At 49.4% G+C, this 25,732-nt stretch overlaps 1 protein-coding gene across 1 annotated transcript; it reads right to left on the bottom strand.

The window, feature by feature from the left end:
- Positions 1–346: 346 nt before the first annotated feature.
- Positions 347–25,436, bottom strand: GTF2F1 (general transcription factor IIF subunit 1). Its single transcript, XM_048491100.1, has 14 exons — positions 25,314–25,436; positions 24,715–24,775; positions 24,473–24,519; positions 21,063–21,135; positions 18,734–18,927; positions 17,625–17,795; positions 15,156–15,337; positions 12,544–12,688; positions 10,583–10,644; positions 9,802–9,921; positions 9,277–9,350; positions 4,477–4,615; positions 3,788–3,920; positions 347–892 (listed from the first exon to the last, which is right to left on the bottom strand). The coding sequence occupies exons 2-14, from the start codon at positions 24,724–24,726 to the stop codon at positions 688–690; spliced, it is 1,557 nt and encodes a 518-aa protein (XP_048347057.1). The 5' UTR covers positions 24,727–24,775; positions 25,314–25,436; the 3' UTR covers positions 347–687.
- Positions 25,437–25,732: the final 296 nt, after the last annotated feature.

A 25,732-nucleotide genomic window follows, 5' to 3' on the forward strand; every position in this document is an offset into this window, starting at 1 on the left:
CGCAACCAACTCAACCTGAAAGGTTAAACTATGCAATTGTGTAGATCAAAAAATCCAGACAATGGGGTCACGTACAGGTAAAGGTCCTCTGTGCAAGCACTGGGTCATTACTGACTCATGGGGTGAAATCACATCACAACATTTACTAGGCAGACTATATTTATGGGGTGGTTTGCCATTACCTTCTGCAGTTGTGAGCCCACATGTCCCCATGGGTGGTACGCCCCTGGGGATAATCATGGATTTCTTTGCTCTTCTCTCTTTGGGGGGGTGGGAAGGAATAAAATGGGATGAGAACATCAGGAGGACCCCCGCTTGCCCATCGAGGATGTCTAGCACACGAGTACAAGTGTGAAAAGCCCGTTTATTACTTTTTTTTTTTGCACAAAGGCAGCATTTCATTCAGGAATCTCTCCATACAGAGGGGGGGAAACACCGACTGCTCAAAAGCGATCGTGACGTCAACGCTCCTGAACAGGCAGTGCCTATCTACAACTGCCTCCTGGCACTTGGATCTCAAGGAAGAACCAGGGCTCTTGCTCTTAAGGAGACCTCCATGTCCCAAAATGGTGAAAGAAAGGCCCCACAGTCTGAGTTCAGAGCCCCCCCCCCCCCGCCCCAACAGTTGCTGCTTTGGTGTGAGGGGCCCACTGCGGTGGAAGACTAGTCCGTCTCTGCCCGCCCTCCTCATTCCTTCAGGAAGAAGTGCATCTTGTCGTTGATGTTCTTGCGGTCGGGGTTGAGGCGCTTGAGGATCTGGGCCAGTACGTTGACGGTCTGCTCGCTGCTCAGCCCGGTCTTCTTGGTCTGGAACTTCTTCAGCAGGTCCTTGGTAGTCATGGGCTTCCGGGTCAAGTAACGGCGCACGGCTTCCTCGGTCAACTGCACATCCCTGCAAAGAAAGAACGTAGTGTTATGGCCCCGATTACCCCTATGTATTATTACAATATATTTTCTTTACAATCATATTGGCAGAAGCCAGTTTTCACAGCACCTCTCTGTGGAGGTAGCAGCATGACCACTTAACAGCAAGCCAAAGGTCAAAGGTTTGCTTCACAAAATCTAATCAAGGGAATGAGTTACTCCTGCATAACCTGGAGGTCTCATTTTGTTTAAAGGCATGCTTGATTACCACCCCTCGCTGAAACACTGTTAAGACAAAGAATATGGAAAGCCACCTCAGCATCAGATACTGCATTTCCCTCTCTCTTCTGGAAACCAGGTCAGCAACAAGGGTTGCTCCTCTGAATCTCCTCTACCTTTGTTATGGCTCTCCTAAACCACTCACCTTCCCCAGGTCTAAATGTCTCAGCTAAATCTGAATATCTTGGGCAGTGACTCTAAAGAGTTAATCTGCATGGAAGCCTTGCAGAGTTTCCTCGTTTAGCTTAACAAAGCAATTTGGCCCATTGTCCCGGGCTTAGCAATAATTGAGCCAATTAACTAGCTCTACACCCCAAACCCAGCACAGATGTGAAACTTGGTGCAATTGGTTCCTTTTCCCACCAAGAAACGATCTACCCTATAAAAGTTTAGTTCACCTGCAACACCTTGCTCACACTAGCCTGTGCCTCCCTTTGGTCTGGCCAGTTTGAGTACACGAGCATTGTCTCTCTACTGGGTTTCTGTGCCATGAGAATCCCTTGCCTTCTACTTTGTGTGCTCCCTAGATCAAGTAGGGTAACGGGACACCCTGCAAGCACCCTATTCCCTCTCTATCCTCCCACCTACTTTTCAAATCTTTCTATATACTAGGAACTTGAATGTGTGTGCTCTTATGCCTTACTGTATGTGTGTATTTTAAGCCAAATTTATATAAATATTTGAAAACTCATTTGGACTCTTGCATTTACTCTGCGGATCGCTCCTTGCCAAATCCCTTCCCCGTATACATAGTCTACAAAATCCCCTCCTAGCAACCTCTCGCATTGCTAAAGCTGAGTGTTCATTCCCCTTCGCTATTTTAAAATCATATGTGTGCTGTTACACTCTTAGCAGCTGGTGGAGATTCCCTTTGATAAATTCATAATCCCTGTTAAGCTAGGTAACAATAGGCTACAGGAAGGCACAGGCTTCTCACTGGCCCACTAATGACGGGAGAGGGCTGGGTCATTGGGTACCTTTCCTGATGACACTCAGCTGATCAGTGGCCAGAAATTGGCTCCCTGCAGACAAGAGGCTGAAACTAGATGCTGGATCCCAAACTGCTACCGCCTCTGGGAAATTGATTTGGGACCCAGCATCTAGCTTCAGCCTCTTGGCTCTTTGGAGCCAAATCAAGAATAGGCTCATCATGGGGGTCACCATTCTGGCAGTTCCTAGAGCTACCCTTGCCATTTCCTGGCTACTCTAGGATTTGCCAGCAAATTTATGGTAAGAACTTCCTGTAAGCAAAGTCTTATTTTTCTCTTTAATTTTTTCTCCCAGGATGCTGGCCCTGTACAACCCTCCTCCCAGTTGTCAGGCACAGCCTGACCATCCTACCTACGCGGCGGCTTGGAGCACAAGGCCACAAGCGAGGAAAGAGCCCCGTAAAGGTGAAGGGCTACCCGTGGGAAGCATGGACCAGGAGGTGCCAGGATGTCTCCCTCCTTCCATCAAAGGGGCACAGAGATTCGCGCCTGCCTGTGGGGAGGGGAGCTCATCTACTGCAATGTTAACAGACCATTCCGCCTTTCCTTTTGTTCTCCTTTGATGCTGGCAACTGTAGTTTACACGGGAGCAACTCTGGCACCTCCGTGTGGTTAAGCAGAACTGGCTGAATGTCAGGTCTTGGGACTGAAGTCAATCAGCGGACTCTGGTGATCAGCTCAGAAATCTTTCTTGATACAGCAGGAACCTGAGTGTCAGGAAGCCACTTCTGCCAGACCATGAAAACACAGCTGCCTTTATCCCCACCAGAGTTCCCACCATAATTCCCCCCTCCCAGTTTCCCGTGGAACGTGAGGATAGCACAACGGAAAGAGAGATGTTTGGGAGCTGAGCATCTCAAGACCAGCTCAGCGACAGTTCTCAACCGCCCCCCACCCCCTCCCACTGGGAAGGTGCCAGAATTGCTTCCAGTTAACTACAGTGGCAAGCATCAAAGGAAAACGAAAGAAAAGGCAGAAAGGCCCATTAACGTATCACCCCATCCCTACAGGCAAGTGCGAATCTCTGTGCCCCCTTGATGGAAGGAGGGAGACATCCTTGGTGGCATGGGCTGCTATGGATGCTTTCTTTGGGGTCAACTGCTCCACAAACACACCTCCAGCCACCCAATAAAAAAATAAGAACATAAGAAAGAGCCAGCTGGATCAGACCAGAGTCCATCTAGTCCAGCACTCTGCTACTCGCAATGACCCACCGGGTGCCTTTGGGAGCTCACAGGCAGGATGTGAAAGCAATGGCCTTCTGCTGCTGCTGCTCCCGAGCACCTGGTCTGCTAAGGCATTTGCAACCTCAGATCAAGGAGGATCAAGATTGGTAGCCAGAGATCGACTTCTCCTCCATAAATCTGTCCAAGCCCTTTTTAAAGCTATCCAGGTGAGTGGCCATCACCACCTCCCGTGGCAGCACATATGAATTTCCAAGTATCACTTAACATATAACTGTTTCCAAGCATCACTTGGAATTTCCAAGTATCACTTTCCAAGTATTAACATAATTAAGAAAGGGATTAAGAGTTTCAAACTTCTCAAAAATGAAAGCAGCGGACCAGACCTGACATCAAAGGCGCCTCGCCTCTAGACGTGGGCAATCAGCCTCTTAAGTGCTGGTGGTGCAGCGAGATCTGGATATCACTTACCCGCTAAGCTGGGCTGACTTCCGGGACCAAGGCTGGGGGGTCGATTTCCCAGAGGTGGTGGCAGCCTGGGACCCAGCATCCAGCTTCAGCCTCTTGGCTGCAGGGAGCTCGCTGGATCCTGCTTGCCGCCGGCCTGTTCAATGGAGACAGACAAACCAGTTCAAAGAGCACAGTCCCAAAGTGGCCCATTCCCAGAACTTCAAGCATTTCCCTGCAGGGGGAACCAAGAACTGGCCCCCGCACAGGTGAAAATAGCTGAAGAAAAGGGTTGCCAAAACAGCTTTGGAAAATCCCTGGTTATTTAGATGCGAGTCATGGGAAGGGCAGCGCACAAAGCCGTAGAATCCACCTGCCAAATTCTCTGGAGGAATTGATCTCAGTGGCCTGGAAATCTGTTGTAATTCTGAGAGATCTCCAAGCCCCAGGGAGGTTCAACGCTGTCCTCCCACAATAAGTTCTGCGCTGAGGGAATTCGATGGAAATGCATTTGATTTTAAATACAAAACATTCTCTGGACCCAATATTTGAAGGGTTTTTTTGGGGTGGGGGGTGGGGTAGGGGGGCAGGATCTGGATTTTGTTTCCACCAGCAGTGGCGTGAAGGGATGCATGGGGAAGAAGCAAGGTCGGAGGAATAAAAGGGGGCTGCTCCTGGAGAGACCACGCTGCCCCCGGCACCCTTAGCAGTACCTTGTTCCAGTTTGGTGGCTGCTGCCCGCAGGGTTGAGGAAGTGCTACCAATGTCCACGGAGGGCGTCCCGGGCCGGCTGTTGCCCTGGGAACTGCTGGCGGAGCCCTTCCGTTCCCTCTTTGGAGGAGTCTTCTTTTTCTGTGGAGGAAGGGTCCGTTAAGATGCCCTATCATTCCCACAAAGTCCAAAAATTCAGCATAGCAGACAGAATTTCACAGCAACTCAATACTAGTACCACTGAAGCAAAAACATCTAAGAGGGACAAATCGAAGTGGGACGCTTGACTAGTACAACAACAACAACAACAGCACCTTTTATTGGAATATAAATAAATTAATGAAAAATAAAAATCAAATTAAATAAAGCTACCTGCACGGGTCAGTGTAGGTAGGGAAAAAGAAAATTTACATTGATTGTCCATAATCAGGAGTGACTTTAAGGGTTTTGGATCTTCATTGCCTTTACTAGAAATGCGGCAATGTCTGAGGTGATCTGGACATTTTAATATATATATATATTCAAAGTATATATTAAGCAAAGATATAACATTTAAAGAATTCTTAACGCAGACTACTTGTGTAATAAGTTTCTTGTGTTCACTGTTTAGTACAGTAGAAAAGTAAAATGTAATAGGGATAAACTACACTATGTCTGTTTACCTACTTGAGGTTTTTAATAAGGTAACTGCAAGAGACCAAGGGGAAGTCGTCAGAGATAGAACTATTTAGCTTAGTTTGGTTGTTCTCCACCTTTCTGTGCGGTTTTTTGGGTTTTTTATGTAATAAATAATTAGTGTAATAAGTATTTATAAACTATCTCTTTTCTTCTTTATAATTGGGATTAGTTTTATTGTGTTAACACTAACAATATAGATAGTAGTAGGGGAAGGTATGAGGGATTGTCCTGTTTTTTTCTTTTTTTGTAAAACCACTTTATTGTTGGTCTTTTTCTTTATAATTTCATTGTTGATTATATCACTTGTAGTTAAACTGTTTAAAAAAATTATTTTTTTAAAATGCCCTATCATTCGCAGGCAACAGAACCCAGGTCTGTCTCTGTCTGTCTGTCTATTTATATCAATGAAGACCCAGAGCAGCTCACACTGTCCTCCTCTCCTCCATTTTACCCGCACAAGAACCCTGTGAGGTATGTTAGGCTGACAACTGTGGACTGACCCAAGGTCACCCAGCTTCCATGACATAGTGGTGATTCAAACCTGGGTCTCCCACTTTCTAATCCTCCATTCTAACCACTATGCCACACTGGCTCTCAGGTTAGAGATTCATGTAGCTGGGCACAGAATCAGCAATCCCAACTTGGGCTTGAAAGTACTCACTCATGCAGTTGCCTCCAAGTTACTAGACGGGTCAAAAGTGACTAAGCGTGAGTACCTGGGCAGTTCACAAGAGTGACTGACCACACTCACCTAAGCCAGAGGTGGGATCCAACCAGTTCTCACCACTTCTCTGGATGTGGTTACTAATTTTTTCTGAGCGCCAAGAAGGGGTTACTCAAGCAACCTCCCTGCCCAATAGGGACTGGAGGGGCGTGTGTGCAGCGCCGCCACTGTTTGAATCCCACCACCATCGGAACCTGTTATTAAAATTTTTGGATCCCATCACTGACCTAAGCCATTGGGGTTCCCAACCTTGTTGAACTTGTGGGCACCTCTGGAATTCTGTCACAGTGGGGTGGGCACTGCTACAAAATGGCGGCTGCAGGAGGCAAAGTCAGCTACAAAATGGCCGCCCCGCCCCTGTTTTGTGGTGGAAGCTGATGCCAAATAAGCCTTTTTTAGATTCTGCACAGCCAATGAAATCTCCAATGACCAATCAGAAGCCTTGTCAGGGAAAAACTCCACCTAGCACCACCCACTTTCTAAAACCCCTTGATGGACACCACGAAATATGTCAGTGAGCACCAGGGCACCCCCTCAGACACTGTCATGAGCCAGTCCCTGGGTGACAAGGACTCTGACGTAGACCCTGAAGGCACGGTGGATCCAGAACTGACTCCTTGCAAAGGCCCCTTCCGCACGGGCTAATAAACCCAGGCTGGGGACAGGGAAAAACCCATTGGGGGGGACACTTTGTAAAGCGAGGCTGGCCCGCATTCCCCAGTAAGACGACGGTTATTATTGAGAATTCTCGCACTATCCAGCGATTCTCAGTTCATCATGCGGAGTGCAACCGATTCGCCAAGCTTAATAGCTGCCCTGTAAAGCTTAATCTTACATCGAAGTTTCTTTGTGCTAAAGGTCCTCGCGTGCAATTTGCGCAGCATGGGAGGTGAGTTGTTTTTTTTAAAAAGATAAACCTCCGTGAAAAGGCGCAACAGCAGCCCGCGCTGCTTCCGGGAGTTCCGCTCGCTGCCTGCACAGAGGCATACGAACGGGACAGCAGGAGAGCGAGTTGCTTTAGGCCACCCAGTGCTGTGCGGAAGGGGCCAAAGAGATGCAAGCAGCGGAGCCAGCTCTAAGTCCTTCCCTGCCAGCCAAGTCAGAGCCTTATGCCGTGCAGCTGGGACTACCAACTCCAAGACAGCCAACAGCAAACGACCTCTGAACCCTTGCCTTGAAAACCCTACAGAATCACCAAAAGTCGACTGCTATTTGGCAGCAAACCGCCGCCCCCCCCCCAAACAACACCAAATTCTCCAATTCAGTTATGACTGTCCCCACCCCCACACCCCAACTGCAAAAACCCAACATTTCCATCTCAGTAGAGGACCCTTCCTGCAATGAAAACTCTCCTGGGGCTTTGCATGAAAAGAATGTCTGTGTTAGCCTACAGTAGAAATGCTAGATTCGAGTCCAGTAGTACCTTATAGACCAGGGGTGGCCAACCTATGGCACTCCAGGTGTTCATGGACAACAATTCCCATTGGCCATGCTGGCAGGGGCTGAAGGGAATTGCAGTCCATGAACATCTGGAGTGCCATAGGTTGGCCACCCCTGTTATAGACCAACAAGGGATATAAACTCCCAAGAGTCAAAAGCTTGTACAGCTTGAAAGGAGCTTTAACTCTTGAAAAGCTCACAATGCCGCAGTGTGAACAAATTGCCCAGGTGCTGATAATGAGGGGTAAGTCCTCTCCATGGATCTTAATTAATATACATATTCCCCCAGGCGTAACGAAAGAAGAAATCGAGTGTATCTGGGATAAATTCACCAAATATCTACAGGACATATTAGCTCAACATCCTCTGGCATTCCTAATAGTAGTAGGAGATTGGAACGCTAGACTGGCGCCAACTTTAAAAGCACTAAATGTGAGTAGTCCTATCCTAGGTAATATCCCAACTCCCATCCTGCTATATGCGGACGACGCACTCCTCCTAGCAAGAACTAGAGCAGGCCTGAATCATCTTATGTTAAAATGTGCGGACTACTGTAAAATTAATAGCTTAACCAAGCAAATATTGCCAAGGAAACTAAAGAGCCATGAGTGCTTTTTCTAATAGATTTAAACCATATAAATGGTTCATAGATGGAAATGAAATTGAACAGGTTAAATCCTTTAAATATCTAGGGATCCACCTCCACTGTAACACCAAATGGGTACAGCACAGAAATGCAGCGGTGAAGGGATGTACGGGCGTAATAAACGCAGTGTGTAATTTTTTTTACGCTAAAGGACAACAACATATCCCCTCGGCCTTAAAGGCTCAATGTTATTTATTTACTTATTTTAATATTAGGAAAATTTAATTATCCTGTTGTTTTAATTGGTAATTCTCCAGAGCCGGAGGAGTGGATATATCCTTTTAGCAAATAGAACTAAATCGGGAAGTGCCAGATATTTCCTGGTGTTGGATCTTAAATATAGTCAAATGGTATCTGTTTTACAAATTTGTCTTTGAATTGAATGGCTAAACCCTTTTAATCCATTTTATATTTTTACAAATGAACTGTCAAATTGGAAAGCAAAATCCATAGATGTAACATATGATTTTAAATTTAATAATTTAATAATAGTGTATAACCACTGTCTAATACCTAATGCCAATAACGGTTATTGTGGATTTGTGTGATTGCAGCTCACATCCCACAAGAAAACCTTAACAGAGTCTCCAAGGAGCTACTGGACTCCAATCCAGCTGTACTCTTGGGGCTGTACAGCAACCAGGAGGGAGGATCTCCGGTTCAGCTCTGGGGTCGCCAGGCACTGGTAAAAGAAAGAGCCAGAGTGATGTAGTAGTCAGTGTTGGACTAGGAGCTGGGAGCACCTGGTTCAAATCCCCTCTCTACCATGGAAGTTTGTTGGGTGAACGTCAGCCAGGCACATTCTCCCAGTCTAACCTACCTTACAGGGTTGCTGTGAGGATAAAATGGAATACACGAGAATGATGTAAGCGGCTCTGGGTCCCCGTTGCGGAGGAAAGTAGGATATAAATAAAATAAACAAAACAAGGCATACTGAATCACAAAGCAACACTCGCAAGAGAGGAGATTCACAGACCATCCACAAAGGAGTTCCAAGTGATCAAATGCTGAGGGGGTGGAGGGTTGTACTATTCCAGGCTGCATGGGAGGAGGGTATTACTTAAAAAAATATATATCACAGTGTGAAAACAGTTCCCCTCAAGTAGACAACAGGCACTTCAGGGACAGAAGTAGAAATCTAAGCGGGGAACTTTCTACTTGTGGAAAGGTTCTTTGCCAAAGCGGAGCAGGCAAAAGGTATTCCTCCTGCACACAGAAGCCAAGAGATACCAGGTTGTCCTATCGCATGGCGACCGGGTCTCGGAGGAGCTGAACCCCGTGAAGATCCCCCCTCCCACCTGCAAGGAGTATTACCATCATGAACAGTGCAGAAGACGCCTCGGTCTCGATATCGCTGTCTTCTGACGTCTCTGACTCATCGCTTGAGTCTGAAAAACAGACCCAACAAACCCACACTGGGCATGGCTGCCTTTGGATTTAAATCCCCCCTTTTTCTCCTGCAAGGAGACTCAAGGTAGTTTACAATCTCCTTTCCCTGCCCCCCCTCCCACAACAAACACCCTGTGAGGTGGGTGGGCTTGAGAGAGCTCCAAAGAACTGTGACTAGCCCAAGGTCACCCAGCTGGCATGTGTTGGGAGTGCACAAGCTAATCTAGTTCACCAGATAAGCCTCCACAGCTCAAGCGGCAGAGTGGGGACTCAAACCCAGTTCTCCAGATTAGAGTGCACCTGCTCTTAACCACTACACCACGCTGGCACCAAGATCATAGGAAAGGTGAACTCTTCGCCTTTCAGTTGGGCTGCAGGGCTCCCTCGGCCCCTCCTCCTCCCTTGCTGAGCTGGACTTCAGCATCCCTTTCAGTTGCCAGCCCCACCCACCTTTCTTTTTCTTCTTATCCTGCGGAGTGGGGACCTTCTTCTCCTCCTCCTCCTCTTCCTTTTCCTCGATGGGTTTCTCTTCCTCGCTCTCCTCGCTACTCTCACTTGCTTCGTCTATACCTGCAGCGCAAAAAGGGATTCAGAGAGATCAGGCCTCCAACAGGTGGGGTGTCTCTATCTGAGCTGGGGGCAAACAGGAATCGTCCAAATCAAATTGCCTTCCTGTTCAAACTCCTCGTTTGAAAGAAGGAGACCGTCGCGGTTGTGGGTGCTCTCTGTGAACTGGTGACTCTGCAGGGCTGTTTTGTCATGTCGAAGAGGGAGCAAGCTTGTTTTCTGCTGCCTCAGAGGCTAGGACACGGAGTCATGGGTTCAAGGTGAAGGAAAAGAGATTCCACCTAAACATTAGGAAGAATTTCTTGAGTGTCAGGGCTATTCGACAGTGGAATCCACTGGTGGAGTCTCCTTCTTTGGAGGTTTTTAAAAAGAGGGTGGATGATCATAAGTCAGGAGTGCTTTGACTGTGTGTTCCTGCATTGCAGGGGGTTGGTCATGATGGCCCTTGAGGTCTCTTCCAACTCTATGATTCTGAGGGGTTGAAAAAAGGAACTGAACCAGATGGAGTGTGAGGTCTTAAAAACAAAAACAAGAGACAGAACAGAACAGATCCCAGCATCTTACAGAGGAACTGGTCTCAGGGACCCATCCCATGCAGGCTCTTGGCCCTGAAGCTCCCTGTACACCTGTCAGAGGGAAGCCATCTCCTGCCCAGGGGGCTGACCTTTTGGCACGTCTTCCTCTTTGGCCACTTTTGGTTTGCTGCTCACGTCCTCCACGGAGCTGCTGCAATGAAACAGAGAGCAAGAGGAAGGTGAGAGGCACAACAGACGCCAGAGCCAAGGAGGAGGAAGAAGAAGAAGAGGAGGAGTTTGGATTTATACCCCCCCCCCTTTCTCTCCTGTAGTTCACCTGCTCTTAACCACTACACCACTGTTGCTCCTAGGAATGGAGGGGTCCCAGAAACTGTGAGAATGGGGTGGGAAACAAGGGAACTTTTAAAGCATATGTCTTAGTGCCATGGTGACGAACCTTTAGCACTCCGGAAGTTATGGACTACAATTCCCATCAGCCCCTTCCAGCATGGCCAATTGGCCATACTGGCAAGGGCTGATGGGAATTGTAGTCCATAACATCTGGAGTGCCAAAGGTTCACCACCACTGTCTTAAGTGCTTTCTCAACAAGCCTAAACCTATTTTACAATATAAAATGCGGCCTGTATTAATTAGTCAGTATATACCAGGAGTCCCCTTTCCTGCTGCCCACCAAATGTTTTTATAAAAGGGGTGGGGCCAGGTGGGAGTTTTGCCCAGCAAGGCTGGTCACCGGAGATTTGATTGGCTGCACAGAATTTTTTAAAAAATATTGCTTCGGCAGCAGGGGCGTAGCTAGGGAAAATGAAGCCCCGGGGCAGACTCCAAGTTTTCTGACCCCCTATGGGCTCCTGCGCCACCCCCCTGCGCCTTGCCCCTCACGCCCCACTTATCTTAGATGGCGGCGGGGCCTGGCAGGGCAGGGGCGTGCGCAGCGGCTTCTGCCAGGCCTAATGGGGCAAGGGGGGGAAGGAGGAGGGGTGTGGGGGGCAATTTTCTGTCCTCCATGTGACCCCAATGATGTCCGCCCGGGGCACCTGTCCCCATCCTATCCCGTGGTAGCTACGCCACTATTTGGCAGTGTCTACCATCTCAGCATTCAGATTTCCACCATGTGAAGGTAAGCTGCAGCAGCCATTATCTGGCTGTGCCCCCTCCCCCCGTAAGAATTCCAAATCTGCCCACGAGCTCAAAAAGGTTGGGGACTCTCTGACATTTACCAATTGTAGCATTTGCCATATTTATGAAGTTCGAAAGCATAAATCCTTTGTATTGTTGAAGGCTTTCACGGATGGAATCACTGGGGTGCTGTGTGGTTTCCGGGCTGCATGGCCGTGTTCTAGCAGCATTCTCTCCTGACATTTCGCCTGCATCTGTGGCTGGCATCTTCAGAGGATCCTCTGAAGATGCCAGCCACAGATCCTCTGAAGATGCCAGCCACAGATCCTCTGAAGATGCCAGCCACAGATGCAGGCGAAACGTCAAGAGAGAATGCTGCTAGAACACGGCCAGACAGCCCGGAACCCACACAGCACCCCATAAATGCCTTTGCCATGAGCAAAATTGTGAGGCAAACCCCCCACACTGTCTGCTGCCAAAGCACAAAGATCTCTTGGGTTTCAAGATCACCAATTGGAGGGAAAGCAGCGACCCACAAGAGAGAAGAGGGCTTTCCATGAAGATGGCAAAATGCACCTGTGATTTCGAATACATCTAACGGCCTACGGAGGAACCGTTTCTCCTGACTGCTGTAGAGGGTCTTACAGAAAAATCTTTGTACTATAAATTTTGCTAGAGCCAAATTTTGTGCAAAATGGTGATGCACTCGTCTGAAAAGAGAAGACAGCTTTTCGGTGTTCTTTTTTAGTGCCACCCAAATTTCCAGTTTATCAAACGTAGAGAAATCCCTGCGAGAGGAAAAACATTTTTTCTCTGAATTTTTCCAGGCCTTTGCAACTTCAAATTAGTTGAAAAAAAGGAAGCACAGGAAACGCAGAGAGGAGCACCATGAGGAGAGCGAGGCCATTCTTGTCCCGGAAGAAACTGGTCTCCTCCTACACTCTCCTACCCCCAGCTACGAAGCCGGTATACCTAGACCCGTCTGACATGTAGTCCACTTCCTGGCCTTCAAAATCCCCATCGTCGCTGTCTTCAAAGGCTTCGTCATCTGAGTCCTTCTTCTTTTTCTTCTTCTTGTTCTGTGGGGCCGTTTTCTTGGGCTTGGCTGGCTTCTCACCTGGAGGAGAAACAGATAAGACAGTGTTGCCCACTCTCTCTCATAAGAACATAAGAAAGAGCCTGCTGGGTCAGACCAGAGTCCATCTAGTCCAGCACTCTGCTACTCGCAGTGGCCCACCAGGTGCCTTTGGGAGCTCACAGGCAGGAGGTGAAAGCAAGGGCCTTCTGCTGCTGCTGCTCCTGAGCACCTGGTCTGCTCAGGCATTTGTAGTCTCAGATCAAGGAGGATCAAGATTGGTAGCCAGAGATCGACTTCTCCTCCATAAATCTATCCAAGCACCTTTTAAAGCTATCCAGGTGAGTGGCCATCACCACCTCCTGCGGCAGCATATTCCAAACACCAATCACACATTGCGTGAAGAAATGTTTCCTTTTATTAGTCCTAATTCCCCCCTCCCCCCAGCATTTTCAATGGATGCCCCCTGGTTCTAGTATTGTGAGAAAGAGAGAAAAATTTCTCTCTGCCCAAACATTTTCTACCCCATGCATCATTTTATAGACTTCAATCCTATCCCCCCTCAGACGCCTCCTCTCCAAACTAAAGAGTCCCAAACGCTGCAGCCTCTCCTCATAAGGAAGGTGCTCCGATCCCTCAATCATCCTTGTTGCCTTTCTCTGCACTTTTTCTACCTCATCTGACCGGAGCAAAGATACAGTGTGCAACAGCATGTAGAACTCTCTGCCACAGGATGCCACGAGGGCCGCTGTTACAGACAACTGTTAAAGAGCAGAGGAAGGATGAAGAGCTGAGAGGGTGAACGAGGTCCACCCAGGGCACCCTGTGTGAGTTTCCTCAGGCCCTGATGAGTGCCAATAAGGTTGAACAAAGCTGCACGGTGTGTGTTGAATGTGCTGTTGTCACTGTCAATCCCCCTTCTAAAAGACTTCTGGAGCCCCAGAGAAGGATCTGCAGGATCTGGCCCCACGAACCCCAATGTTAGCAGTAGCAGGCCTAAAAGCAGCCACTAGACTGCAGTCCAACTACAGTGGAGCCTCCGTTTTCGTCCGAAAAGAATCGATGAAAACCGAAACCGATGAAAACCGAGGCCAACTTTTCCATAGGAATCAATGTACATCCAATTAAGCTGTTCTAGGCACTCCAAAAAACATACCAAAAACACATTTTTGGGTGAATAAACATAGTGGTTCATGCTGAAAACAGGAACAAACAATAACACCGGGACCGGCTTCAGAGCCAGTGGACTGATGTCGCACCAGAAGGCTGTCCAAAGAGGTCTGTTTCTGACGCCTCTTTAAGATTTGTCTGAAATGGGGCAAGACATTGTCATTAAAAAAGTTGCAGACACGTCCTGCAACAGCTTTGTCCGGGTGATTTTTCTCCACAAACCCCTGCACCTGACTGCAAATTGATGAAAACCGAGGCAAATCGATGAAAACCGAGACAAATTTTTCCACTGAAAAAATCGATGAAAACCAAAACCGATAAAAACCGAAGGCAATGAAAACTGAGGTTCCCCTGTACCTTTGCTGTAAACCCCCCCCCCCCCCCTTTCATCTTCCTTTTGGGAATCCCTGGACCAAACCCGGCAGTTTGCTTCTTCCCAGAATTCTGCAGATGGGGAAGAAGAGTGCCTGAGCAGGGGCTCCTGGGAAGCCCTCACTGTCCGGCCGCCTCTTATTTTATTTATTTATTCATAGATTTTTTTACCCTGCCCATCCTTGAAGAGTTCAGGGCGGCAAACAACATCATAAAACACTATTACGTTTAAAACAACAACAAATACATTCAAACAATTTATAGAAGAAGAGTTTGAATTTATATCCCCCTTTCTCTCCTGCAGGAGACTCAAAGGAGCTCACAATCTCCTTGCCCTTCCCCCTAACAAACACCCTGTGAGGTGGGTGGGGCTGAGAGAGCTCCGAGAAGCTGTGACTAGCCCAAGGTCACCCAGCTGGCATGTGTGGGAGTGCACAGGCTAATCTTGAATTCCCCAGATAAGCCTCCACAGCTCAGGCGGCAGAACTGGGACTCAAACCCGGTTCCTCCAGATTAGATACACGAGCTCTTAACCTCCTACGCCACTTCTGACTTGAAACATTCCCAAGACGGTGAGTTATAGACACCAGTTTATTGCCCCCCACCCCACCCCCCGGGGAGGCCAAAAAATAGATGTCAGCCCGGCTGCCCTCCAGAAAAAGCCCAGTGGAAGAGCTCCATCTTACAGGCCCTGTGGAAACTATTCAAGTCCCGCAGGGCCCTGATCTAAGTCATATTCCACCAGGATCTAAGGCATATTCCACCAGGTAGGGGCCAGGACCGAAAAGGCCCCGCCTGGCCCTAGTCGAGGCCGGCCAGGTGGTTTTTGGGCCAGGGATTACCAAAAGGTTCTCCTCCAAAGAACAGAGGGACCAACTTGGGCAAGAAGGTAAGTAGGTCCAAGACCGCTCACGGCCTTAAAGGCCCCTCCTGGGAAGGGCCGCCTGCCCACCCCCAGGGCCCGTACCCTCGGCGTCGCTCAGCTCGCTTTCGTCCGAGCTCATCTCAAGGTCGTCTTCCAGGTCGTGGATCCGGAGCTCGCTGCCTTTCTTCTTGCTCTTCTTCTCCTTCTCCTCTTCCTCCTCCTCGCCTTGGTCCTTCAGCCGCCGCTGCTGCATGATGCTGAAGTGGTTCAGGACCTTGTTCCGTCTGCAAAGGAGGCCAGAGAGGGAAAATGGCGACTCCTCAGCCCAGGAGGAGGTTCTGAAGACCACCGTCCAACTACTGCACATGACGGGCCGAGCGACAACAGGACACCGGCTTCCGTCTGGCCTCTGCTATGAATTATTAGGTGGTTTCCCTCCCAGCCTCAACACACCCCCATTGGAGAGTTCGTGTGGCATAGCGAACAAGGTCAGACAAAGATCCTGGGAGGACCAAGTTTGAACACCCCTTCTATCATGGAAGCTACCGTGTTTCCACGAAAATAAGACAGTGTCTTGTATTAATTTTTGCTCCCAAAGATGCGCTATGTCTTATTTTCAGGGGATGTCTTATTTTTCTCCCTGCTTCATGCTCTAATTGTTCTGTTAAAAGGGCATGCTTCCAAACAAAACTTACTTTGCTAAAAGAATCTCTTACTTTTGAGGGATGCCTTATATTTCGCACTTCAGCCAGAAACCTCTGCTACGTCTTATTCTCAGGGGGGGATGTATCTTATATTAGAGGAAACAGAATTTGAGCTAAGGGTAACATGGGGAAGCTCCCAGTCTCCCAGCCTTCCCAACTTGCCAGGGTGTTTGTTCTGAGGACAAAATGGAGGATGGGAGAATTATGTTCTATGCCAGGGGTCTACAACCTGCAGCTCTCCAGATGTTCATGGACTACAAATCCCATCAGCCACTGCCAGAATGGCCAATTGGCCATGCTGGCAGGAGGCCTGATAAGAACTGTAATCATCATTATCTGGAAAGCCACAATACAGACCCCTGTGAATTGCTGATCTTTGTTTCGAGGCCCCACTGGGAAGAAAACCAGGGTAGGACAAATAAAGTAAATAAATGCAGCCGGAGAATGATGCAATAACTCTGTAAGGTAGGTCAGTAAGGATGACTGAAGTAACGGCTGGGAAACGCTTTGGCTATTTGAAAGAACTAGGCAGGCAGTTCAATCTTCTTCCCGCGTGTTCCATTCCAGGTGCTAAGATCCTGGTGAGAAGCCTTCCTGACTGCCCCACCAATCACAGATGCTCATTTGGTGGGTACATAAGAGAGCAATCATGGAGCAACCTCCCCAAGGAAGCACGGCTGACCTCCTCTTTTTCAAACTTTAGGGAGAAGTTGCAGACTGTTTCATTCGGGATGGCATTTGATGAATTTGGTTCTTATTTATTGAGGTTTTAAATGGGGGTCATCTCTCTCTCTCTCTCTCTCTGACCACCATTTAAAATCTCAATTTGGAATGTAGGTAGGTAGGTAGGTAGGTAGGTAGGTAGGTAGGTAGGTAGGTAGGTAGGTAGGTAGGTAGGTAGGTAGGTCGGTCGGTCGGTCGGTCGGTCGGTCGGTCGGTCGGTCGGTCGGTCTCTATGTATATATATGTGTATATCTTCTAAGGCAGTGGTGGCGAACCTATGGCACTCCAGATGTTCATGGACTGCAATTCCCATCAGCCCCTGCCAGCATGGCCAAGGGGCTGATGGGAGTGCCTCAGTCTCAGCTGATCATATCCTCGCGAGGATTTACCGCCATGATTCAAACATAACTACTTACAGAGGGGATGGAACGATAATGAGTGAACTACACTACCCACTGGCTGTGTGTGTGATGCTTGGCTGGAAGGGAGTCCTGCGTGGTGATTGGCCACCTGGAGCACAGGGCTCTCATCCCACCGCACCCCCCGAGGTGGGTAGGGGGTTAGGGGATGAGAACCCACCGAGGTAAATAGGGAGACGAGAACCCAATCCTGGGTGCTGGACTGAGTGCTCATGCAGGACCGTTCCCTATTTTTATTTTAGAGGACGAGTCTTCAAGACTTCACGGATTCTCATATCAAGTCTGTGACGATTTGAAGACGAATGTTCTACAATAAGAAAAGGGGAAACCTTGCTGCTGTGCTCGCCAACAACAGCTGCCGAGAGCTTGCTGTATGGTTTGCCACAGCAGGCTTTACTGCAGGTAAATAGATATTTAAATAATTGTTTCCTTGCCTAGTAAGCCACAAGGTGGAAAGCCACAGTGGAAAGCCGAGTAAGCCACAAGGTGGAAAGGTGGCTAAAAGTATTTCCCAGAAATAAAATCGGTGTCTAGCCACCTGGGTCGGAGGACGAGGGCGTCTCACAGATTGCCAGTTTGGATGCGACAACAAACAGGAAAGGAGCGCCTGCAAGAAGCGGGCAAGAACACAGAAGCTGCTCTGCATGCATGCAAGCACAGCGCTCTGGCCTCCAGTGGACGAGGAGCTTGAACTTGGGGGCAGGGAGAAAATCCGGAGAGCTCACCGTTCCCATTCCTCCTCCGCTTCCTCCGCGGTCAGCGTGCGGTGCTTGGCAATGGGTGTGAAGTTGTACCAGTTGTTGACCGGGAAGGCTTCGAAAGCACCGTCGGCACACTGGGTGAAGATGTAGTAGGAGGTGTTTTCCGTCACTCCACCTTTCTTCACCCCTTTGAACCTGCGACAAAGGAAAGAGCTTCAGCGGCACTCACCGCAGAGCGCAAAAGAATCCACAGAGAAACAGCAGGGGGAGGCTGGGAGATCACCGTTTGGCCTCCAAACCCGGAAAGGGGAAGGCTAGGTGGGGGAATAGGAAAGGTGCCCCCCCCCCCACAAGATTTTACAGCTCTGATTGCAAATAGAGGAATATGAATTTTTAACACAAAATCTGTTCGTTCTCTCCCATCTTTTTATGTCCCACTTCGCAAGGAAACTGTTCCTTGATTTGTGGCCTCTTGGCTACTGGAAAATTAGAAGCCACAGAGGTTCTGAACCTGGAAGCAGCTCAAACACCAGACAAAACAAAAATAATTCTGAAGTCCCCAATTCTGCAACTTTGTCCCAAATCTGGAGCCAGAACAACCCATGAGCTTTAATTATTGTCGAAGGCTTTAATTATGCTCATTGTGGCCTTTTAACCAGTGCATCGATTGTCTGAAACTACTTTGATCCTGGATGTATTTTTTAATAGGATTGGGGACAGAGTAAGCAAGAGGAGTCTTCCGTCTAACAAGGAGTATTTGTCAGTAGTTGGAATCTAAACTTTACAAAGCAAACATTACCTTTAATAAATGAATGATTCCAATATAATCAATATTTATTCTGCAAATCCTCTAGAAATTCCCCAGTAAACCTCTCTAACGTGGTTGAATATTCCAGTTACGGAACACAGATTGCACACTGTGGAATTCTGAACTGTGCCTTTCTAGACCTGCCTTATAAGACATAAGTAGCAAATCTAAGTGGGTCTACTTAAAAGTAAGCCCTGTGTTATGCTCCTGCCTCACAAAGCTACGAATCCCAACCCCCACCACTGAGGAAAGGAAAAAGAGAAGAACAGAACGCTTGCAAAAAGCAGGACATGAACTAATCTGCCCAAAGCATCCGGAGGCTCACTTGCGGCCGGCTTTGCCGTTGACTTTCAAAATCCAGGGCTGGTCTTCCGGCTTGAACTCTTTCAGGATGATGCCGTATTTTTTGCGACGCGCCTCCTCACGCAGCTTGCGGTTGAACTCGCTGCCTGCTCCCGACTCTGGCATCTCTTCCTCTTGATAGATCTTCTTATTGCTTAGATCTCGCTCCATCTTGGCCTGGGGAGGGGCAGGAAAGAAGGCAGTGAGGAGAATATTGCCATCGTCTCTGGTTTGGTGCCAGACCTATGGATCCACTTAATGGCCAGTCCCAGATTTCATGAATCAGGCATCTTTATTGAATTGAACATCATGTGCCTGGCTTTACTGAAGCCAGTTCTAATCCAACATTCAGGACTCCCAACAGTATAACCCCTCTGAATCCAACCCCCAACCTGCCCCCATCCCACGTAATCCGAAAGCGGGGAAAGTGTGGGAAAGCGAAAGTAATGCCCAAGACCAGACGGGAGACAGCTAGCCCTCTGGCCGAGACCAGAGGTGCCTCTGTTATTTATTTATTTATTTGTTTTATTTGTTTTATGTTTATACCCTGCCCATACAAGCAGGGCTCAAGAGCTGACGAACAACAAAAAAAGTCAATGGCAATAATAAAACAACCGTAAAAGCTCGGCAAATGTAAACACTAAGCGGCAACTCAGATGGCCGAAAGCCCATCCTCCACTAAACCCATAGGAAGTCAATGCGACTATTAGCGGTCAGGTCGGCTGGCTAGATTAGAGGTCTACAACCTGTGGCTCTCCAGAGGTTCATGGACTATAATTCCCATCAGCTCCTGCCAGCATGGCCAGTTGGCCATGCTGGCAGGGGCTGATGGCTTGTGCCAGTCCCATGAGCCTCTGGAGAGCTCCCGGTTGCAGACTCCTGAACAGGCTAGGCTGTGTGCAGCTCAGTCGAGAAGCCTGTTGCTGCATGCAGAAAAAAATGTGGAAATGGTACAGTTGGTCGTCTTCTCCACATTCAGAAAACATTTGTGATGGGCTTGAATTGCCCTATGCTGATTTCTCAGATATTTAATTCTATTCAAAATTATATCACCTGGTAATGGGTTGGATTCAAGCTAAACTTTCTGCCAGTGTGGTGTAGTGGTTAGAGTGCCAGAGTCTAATCTGGTGAACCTGGTTCGATTCTCCACCCCTCCACATGCAGCCTTCTGGGTGATCTTGGTCTAGGCCTGAGAACTCTCTTATCCCCACCTGCTTTGACCTGTTTGGAAAATGGCCAATGCCAACCCTGAGGCATATGGTAATTCCTACAATTTCTCTCTGCTAGTTCTGCGATTGCCTCGTCACAGGCCTCTCCCTGCTGTGGTCAACCAACAGACTCTGCAGTGCCAGTTCCTCCAAGAGACAGATACAGAATGAAACAGGTTGACACAACAGCGGGCATAGATGCCAACCAGCGGGGGCTCCAACAGGGCTGACCCACTGCTACAGATTCTCTTGCAGCTCCTGGTATGAGCTGTGAAGGTTGTTTGTGACGAGCACAGATATAGGATGGGTGACACCTGGCTTGACAACACTACATGCAAAAGGGATCTGGGAGTCTTAGTAGACCACAGACTGAACAAGAGCTAGCAGTGTGACGTCAATGCGATTCTGGGCTGTGTCAATAGTATAGTGTCAATATCAAGGGATGTAATTGTACTTCTCTATTCTGCACTGGTGAGTCCTCATCTGGAATATTGTGTGCAGTTCTGAACATTGCAATTCAAGAAAGCTAGAACGGGTCCAGAGGAGGGCAACCAAAATGATAAAAGGTCTGGAATCCATGCCCTACGAGGAGAGACTTTGGGAGCTGGGTATATTCAGTTTGGTGAAGAGAAGGTTAAGATAACCATGTTTTGATATTTGAAGGGATGTCATGTTGGTGAGGGAGCAAGCTTGTTTTCTGCTGCTCCACAGACTCAGACTAGGAGTCATGGGTTCAAGGTGAAGGAAGAGAGATTCCACCTAAACATCAGGGAAAACCTCCTGACAGGGTTGTTCGACAGTGGAATGCGCTGCCTCGGAGTGTGGTGGAGTCTCCTTCTTTGGAGGTTTTTAAAGAGAGGCTGGAGGGCCATCTGTCAGAAGTGCTTTGATTGTGTGTTCCTGCATGGCAGGGGGCTGGACTTGATGGTCCTTAGGGGTCTCTTCCAACTCTAGGATTTTATGATCCTAACCCTCGGGGGGGGGGGGGCAAGACTGCAAACCTCAGGAGAGGGCATTGATAAACTCACAGCAAACATAACACATCAGGGCACAGACAGCTTCCCTGTGAGACGGAATTGGCAAAAAACTTCCACAGAGACCCACCTGGTGCCAGGTGGAAAAGTTGACTTTGTCAGCAGCATTGAAGGCCATAATATTATACTTCTTGGAGGTGTTTCTGCAGAGAGAGGAAGCAGGAAGAAAGTCAATCATAACCCAGGAGCAAATCTGGAACATTTTATCCCAGCAGAGAAGAAGAAGAAGAAGAGTTTGGATTTATATCCCCCCCCCTTTCTCTCCTGCAGGAGACTCAAAGGGGCTGACAATCTCCTTGCCCTTTCCCCCTCACAACAAACACCCTGTGAGGTAGGTGGGGCTGAGAGAGCTCCGGAAGCTCAGCCAGGCTGGCCAAGGTCCCGCAGCTGGCGTGTGTGGGAGTGCACAGGCCCATCCCTGGGGCCAGCAGAGAGAGCCTCCATGAGCTCGAAGCTGGCAGAGCGGGGAATCAAACCCGGTTCCTCCAGATTAGATACACGAGCTCTTAACCTCCTGCTGCCACTGCATAGAGGGACTATGATTGAGCGGCACGGCATTTGCTTTGCGTGCAGAAGGCCCCGGGTTCAATCCCCAGTGCCTCCAGGCAGATTTATTTATTTAGACTCATACCCTGCTCTTCCCAAGAGGGCTTGGGGTGGCGAACAGCAATAAAAGATGACCAAAATAAAACAATAAAACATCAGTCAACATTAAAACCACCAACAGATGGTGCCAAAAACCCACCTCACTCCTACTCCCGTGGGGGGCCAAAGGTAGTGATGGTCGGGCCGACTGGTTAGATGGGAATGCCTGGCGGAAAAGCTCTGTCTTACAGGCCCTGCAGAACTCAATCAGGTCCCACAGGGCCCTGATCTCATTGGGGAGCTTATTCCACCAGGTAGGGGCCAGGACCAAAAAGGTCCTGGTCCTTGTGGAAGCCAGCTGGACCTCCTTTGGGCCAGGGATCTCCAGTAGGTTTCCCTCCGATGAGCAGAAGGACCTGGTGGGGCAATACAGGAAGAGGTGGTCCCGTAGGTAGGCATGTCCAAGACCGCTCACAGCCTTAAATGTCAACACCAACACTTTGAACATGATCCGGTATTCGATCGGCAGCCAGTGGAGCTGGGACAAGACCGGAGTGATCCGGTCTGCACTTTGCGCTCCAGAAAGGAGCCTGGCTGCTGCACGTCGAACAAGCTTTAATTTCTGGGTCATGGACAAAGGAAGACCAACGTATAGTGAGTTACAATAATCCAACCTAGAGGTGATCGTTGCATGGATTGCTGTGGCTAGGTTGGAACAGGAGAGGTACGGAGCCAGTTGCCGTGCCTGCGCAGATGGTAAAAAGCAGCTTGGGTGGTCTTGGCGATCTGGGCCTCCAGCGACAAGGCTGAGTCCAAGGTCACCCCCAGGCTTTTAACTGACAAGGCCAAATGCAAGACTTCACCGTCCAGCGTAGGCAGACCAAAGTCAATCGGCCTCTCCCAATGACCCACCCACAGAACCTCTGTCTAGCTGGATTCAGCTTCAGCTGGCTCACTCTCAACCAACCAGCCAGTCTCCAAACCAGGGGTCTGCAACCTGCGGCTCTCCAGATGTTCATGGACTACAAATCCCGTCAGCCCTTGCCAGACCCCTACTCTAAAGAATGCTGAGAGCCCCAGGGACAGAGGCTGGGCGGCCGAGCAGCCTGCCATTGTGAACACGAGCTGGGTGTCATCCGCATATTGGTAACACCGCAGCCCAAAATTCCAAACTAACCCAGCCAGGGGGTACATGTAGATGCTGAATAGCATCGAGGAGAGGATTGCCCCTTGCGGCACACCACAAATCATGGGGTGCCATTTGGAGCTCTCTCCCCCGATGCTCCCTGCTATCCCTGGTCACAGAGAAACGAGGACAGCCAGTTCAAGACTGTCTGACAGACTCCGATCTCAGCAAGGCGGCGAACCATAAGGTTCAAAGTAGGCAATCTACTGTATCGAATGCTGTGGTGAGATCTAATAACACCAGTAGCGCCGAATCACCTCGATCTACCAGGAGCCGGAGTTCGTCCACGACAGCCACCAAAACCATCTCTGTCCCACTGTGTATTATACAGGGAACTCAGTCACGCTGTCTTCCTAGAACACAAACTGAAACAGGGCAAACAAGGCCCACGCTCCACTAACCCGCTGCCCCATATTTGGGCACTGGTCTATGTGCCTTCAAGTGTTTTCACCGCAGCATCCCTCCTAAACTTGCTGTCTTTGACTGACAGCCACACCCAATTCAGCCGGCTAGTCTTTCATAAGGATCTGCACACGAGGCATTAAATATGGAAATAAACAAGCCGAATGGGCAGAAGAGGAGAACTAGAATGCCTGTCTTCCGAAAGCTGGGGGAACGGGGCAGGAAAAAGAAAAAAAAATCTGCGTCTCTGCAGCTGCCATCTACAGTTAACACAGCACACTCTGTCTGTATTACATTATGACATGCTAGCCTTGAGTCCAGTAGTACTTTGGAGACCAACAAGCTCTTCGGGGCGTAAGCTTTTGAGAGTCGAAGGTCCTTTCCTCAGATGTATATTACATACATTATAAAATGTACTCCTGCACTTTATATGCACAACTACCCTGCAAGGAAGGCTAAATTGAATGTGTATGTGTGCGAAACTAGCTTGAGATCACCCAGTGAAGTCCAGGTCTGAGTGAGGACTTGCACTCACCTTTCCAGTTCTCATCTGATTTTTTTTTTGAGGAAAGCAACTCAGACTCTGCAAGACCCTTTTCCTTCTCAAACCCCACAACCCCTCTCTTGAAAAGTCCAGAATCCCCCACAGCATTCCAGTGTCTGAGCTTCAGGTGTCAGCAATGATTGGGGTTCAAGGCCGTGGTTCTCAAAGCACCAGACTGCATGAGCTAGCACATGGGTTGGAGGGCGCACTGCTCTGACTGAAACACCCCTGGCCCGGACCCCCCCCCCCCCAAATAGCAAAATCCTAGGCATACCGGGCAAAAATGGAGCCCGGGGCATTACCGGCTCTCCCCCCCCCCCCCATTTGCAGCAGCCAGTAGGAAGACCAGGGAGGGCAGGGTTTGGTGGTGGGCGACTCAGGTGGGCAGTGCAGCGGCAGGCCAGCTCCTGCTCTCCCCAGCCTCCCTTGGGAGGGGAGGAGCCGGCGAGCGGTGCCCTGGCAGACAGCTCAGCCAGCAAGCGGTGCCCTGGCATGGAGGGAGCTGCCGGCCGCGTTGTCGCACTACAGGAGAAACTGGGCGCAAGGATCTAGCCGGCACTCCCACACACACGTGACCCAATGGCGTGCGCCCACTTGGTATCCCATGTCCCCATGGGCGGTATGCCCCTGCAAAACCCCTCCCCCCATTCTACTGATGGCAGTTCAGCTAATAATAAACTGGGCATATCGGGATCAGCAATGAAAAATCAGCACGGAATTGGGATTTAGGCAAAAACCAGTAACGAGGAAGAAGGACACGTACTTGGGTACCCGGACCACATATTCCGTCACCGTCTGGCTGCTGGTGCCCTACAAAAAAGAAGAAGAAGGCAAATCACATAAATGCCGGAGCATGGAAGAGACCAGCCCAGTCACTCGTGATCTGCAGGCACGAGAAGGTGCCACAAGAATGACACAGCATGAAACGAATGATCCAGTTTGCTACGCATAAAAACTGCCAGATCAAGCAGTGAATGGCTGAGCACCAGCAGGATGAAAACTCACCAAGGAAGCCATTTCTGTGTCGGCAGCACAGGTCTCCAGCAGTCTCTGCCCAAATGACAACCTGAGAAGAAGAGGGGGGAAGGGTCAGTTCTGTGCAGAGAAAGGAGCACTCAGGGGAGATGTGGCCGAGGATTAATGATGCTACGGGGAAAGGGAGAGTTGCCAACCTCCAGGTGGGGCCTGGGGAGTTCCCAGAATCACGACGAATCTCCAGACTATATAGATTAGTTCCCCAGCAGAAAAATGGCTGTTGTGGAGGGTGGACTAAACGGTATTATGCCACACTGAGGTCTCGCCCTTCCTAAAAGTGGGGTCTCCCCAGGCTTCACCCCCGCGCCCCAATCTCCAGGGATTTCCCTCCCCAGAGCTGACAGCACCAGCTAAGGCATATATGCAACAAACAACCATTTCCAAGCAAGCATTGCCACTTTGAAAGTATCCCTGAGCATGCACAGAGTGCTTTCCCCCTGAACAAAACCTTTGCTGGGGGAAATATAAGAGAAAATGCTTCTTAGCATGGACAAAGTGCTATTCCTGGGGCTAGTCCAAGATGAGGCAGGAAAGGTACAAAAGCCGGTAGATCGGACACCTGAGTCTACCTGGACTGAAGGGAGGGCGAGAAGACTCTCGGTCACGTGGGTCCCTGTTGCCTCCGATGGGCAGAGTCCGTTCCTCCCTTCCGCTTCCTACCCGGCAGCCCAACCTGCGACGTTCCGCAACTACGCATGCGTAGAAACCCGACTTCGGCTAAGGGGGCAGTTTTAATTGCTCTGCCACCCCACTTCCGGTTGTACATCGCATGTTCCTCCAATGCGCATGCGTCCAATCTTGGCTCTGTCTAAAGGGCTGCAGGCTTTACAACGTCGCAACATCGGTTCTGGTTCTTGCTTGCAGCGCCCCCCCTCCACCTGCGTGGCCGAGCTGGCTGAGCTGCCGCGTTGCTGCAGGAGTCGCCGTTCAACCGGTGGGGAGGGCACGGAGAGGCCTCCCTGTTCCGAGGACGCTTCAGTTCCTCCAA

The sequence above is a fragment of the Sphaerodactylus townsendi genome, linkage group LG03 (assembly GCF_021028975.2).
Source record: "Sphaerodactylus townsendi isolate TG3544 linkage group LG03, MPM_Stown_v2.3, whole genome shotgun sequence".
In the NCBI taxonomy this organism is placed as follows: Eukaryota; Metazoa; Chordata; class Lepidosauria; order Squamata; family Sphaerodactylidae; genus Sphaerodactylus; species Sphaerodactylus townsendi.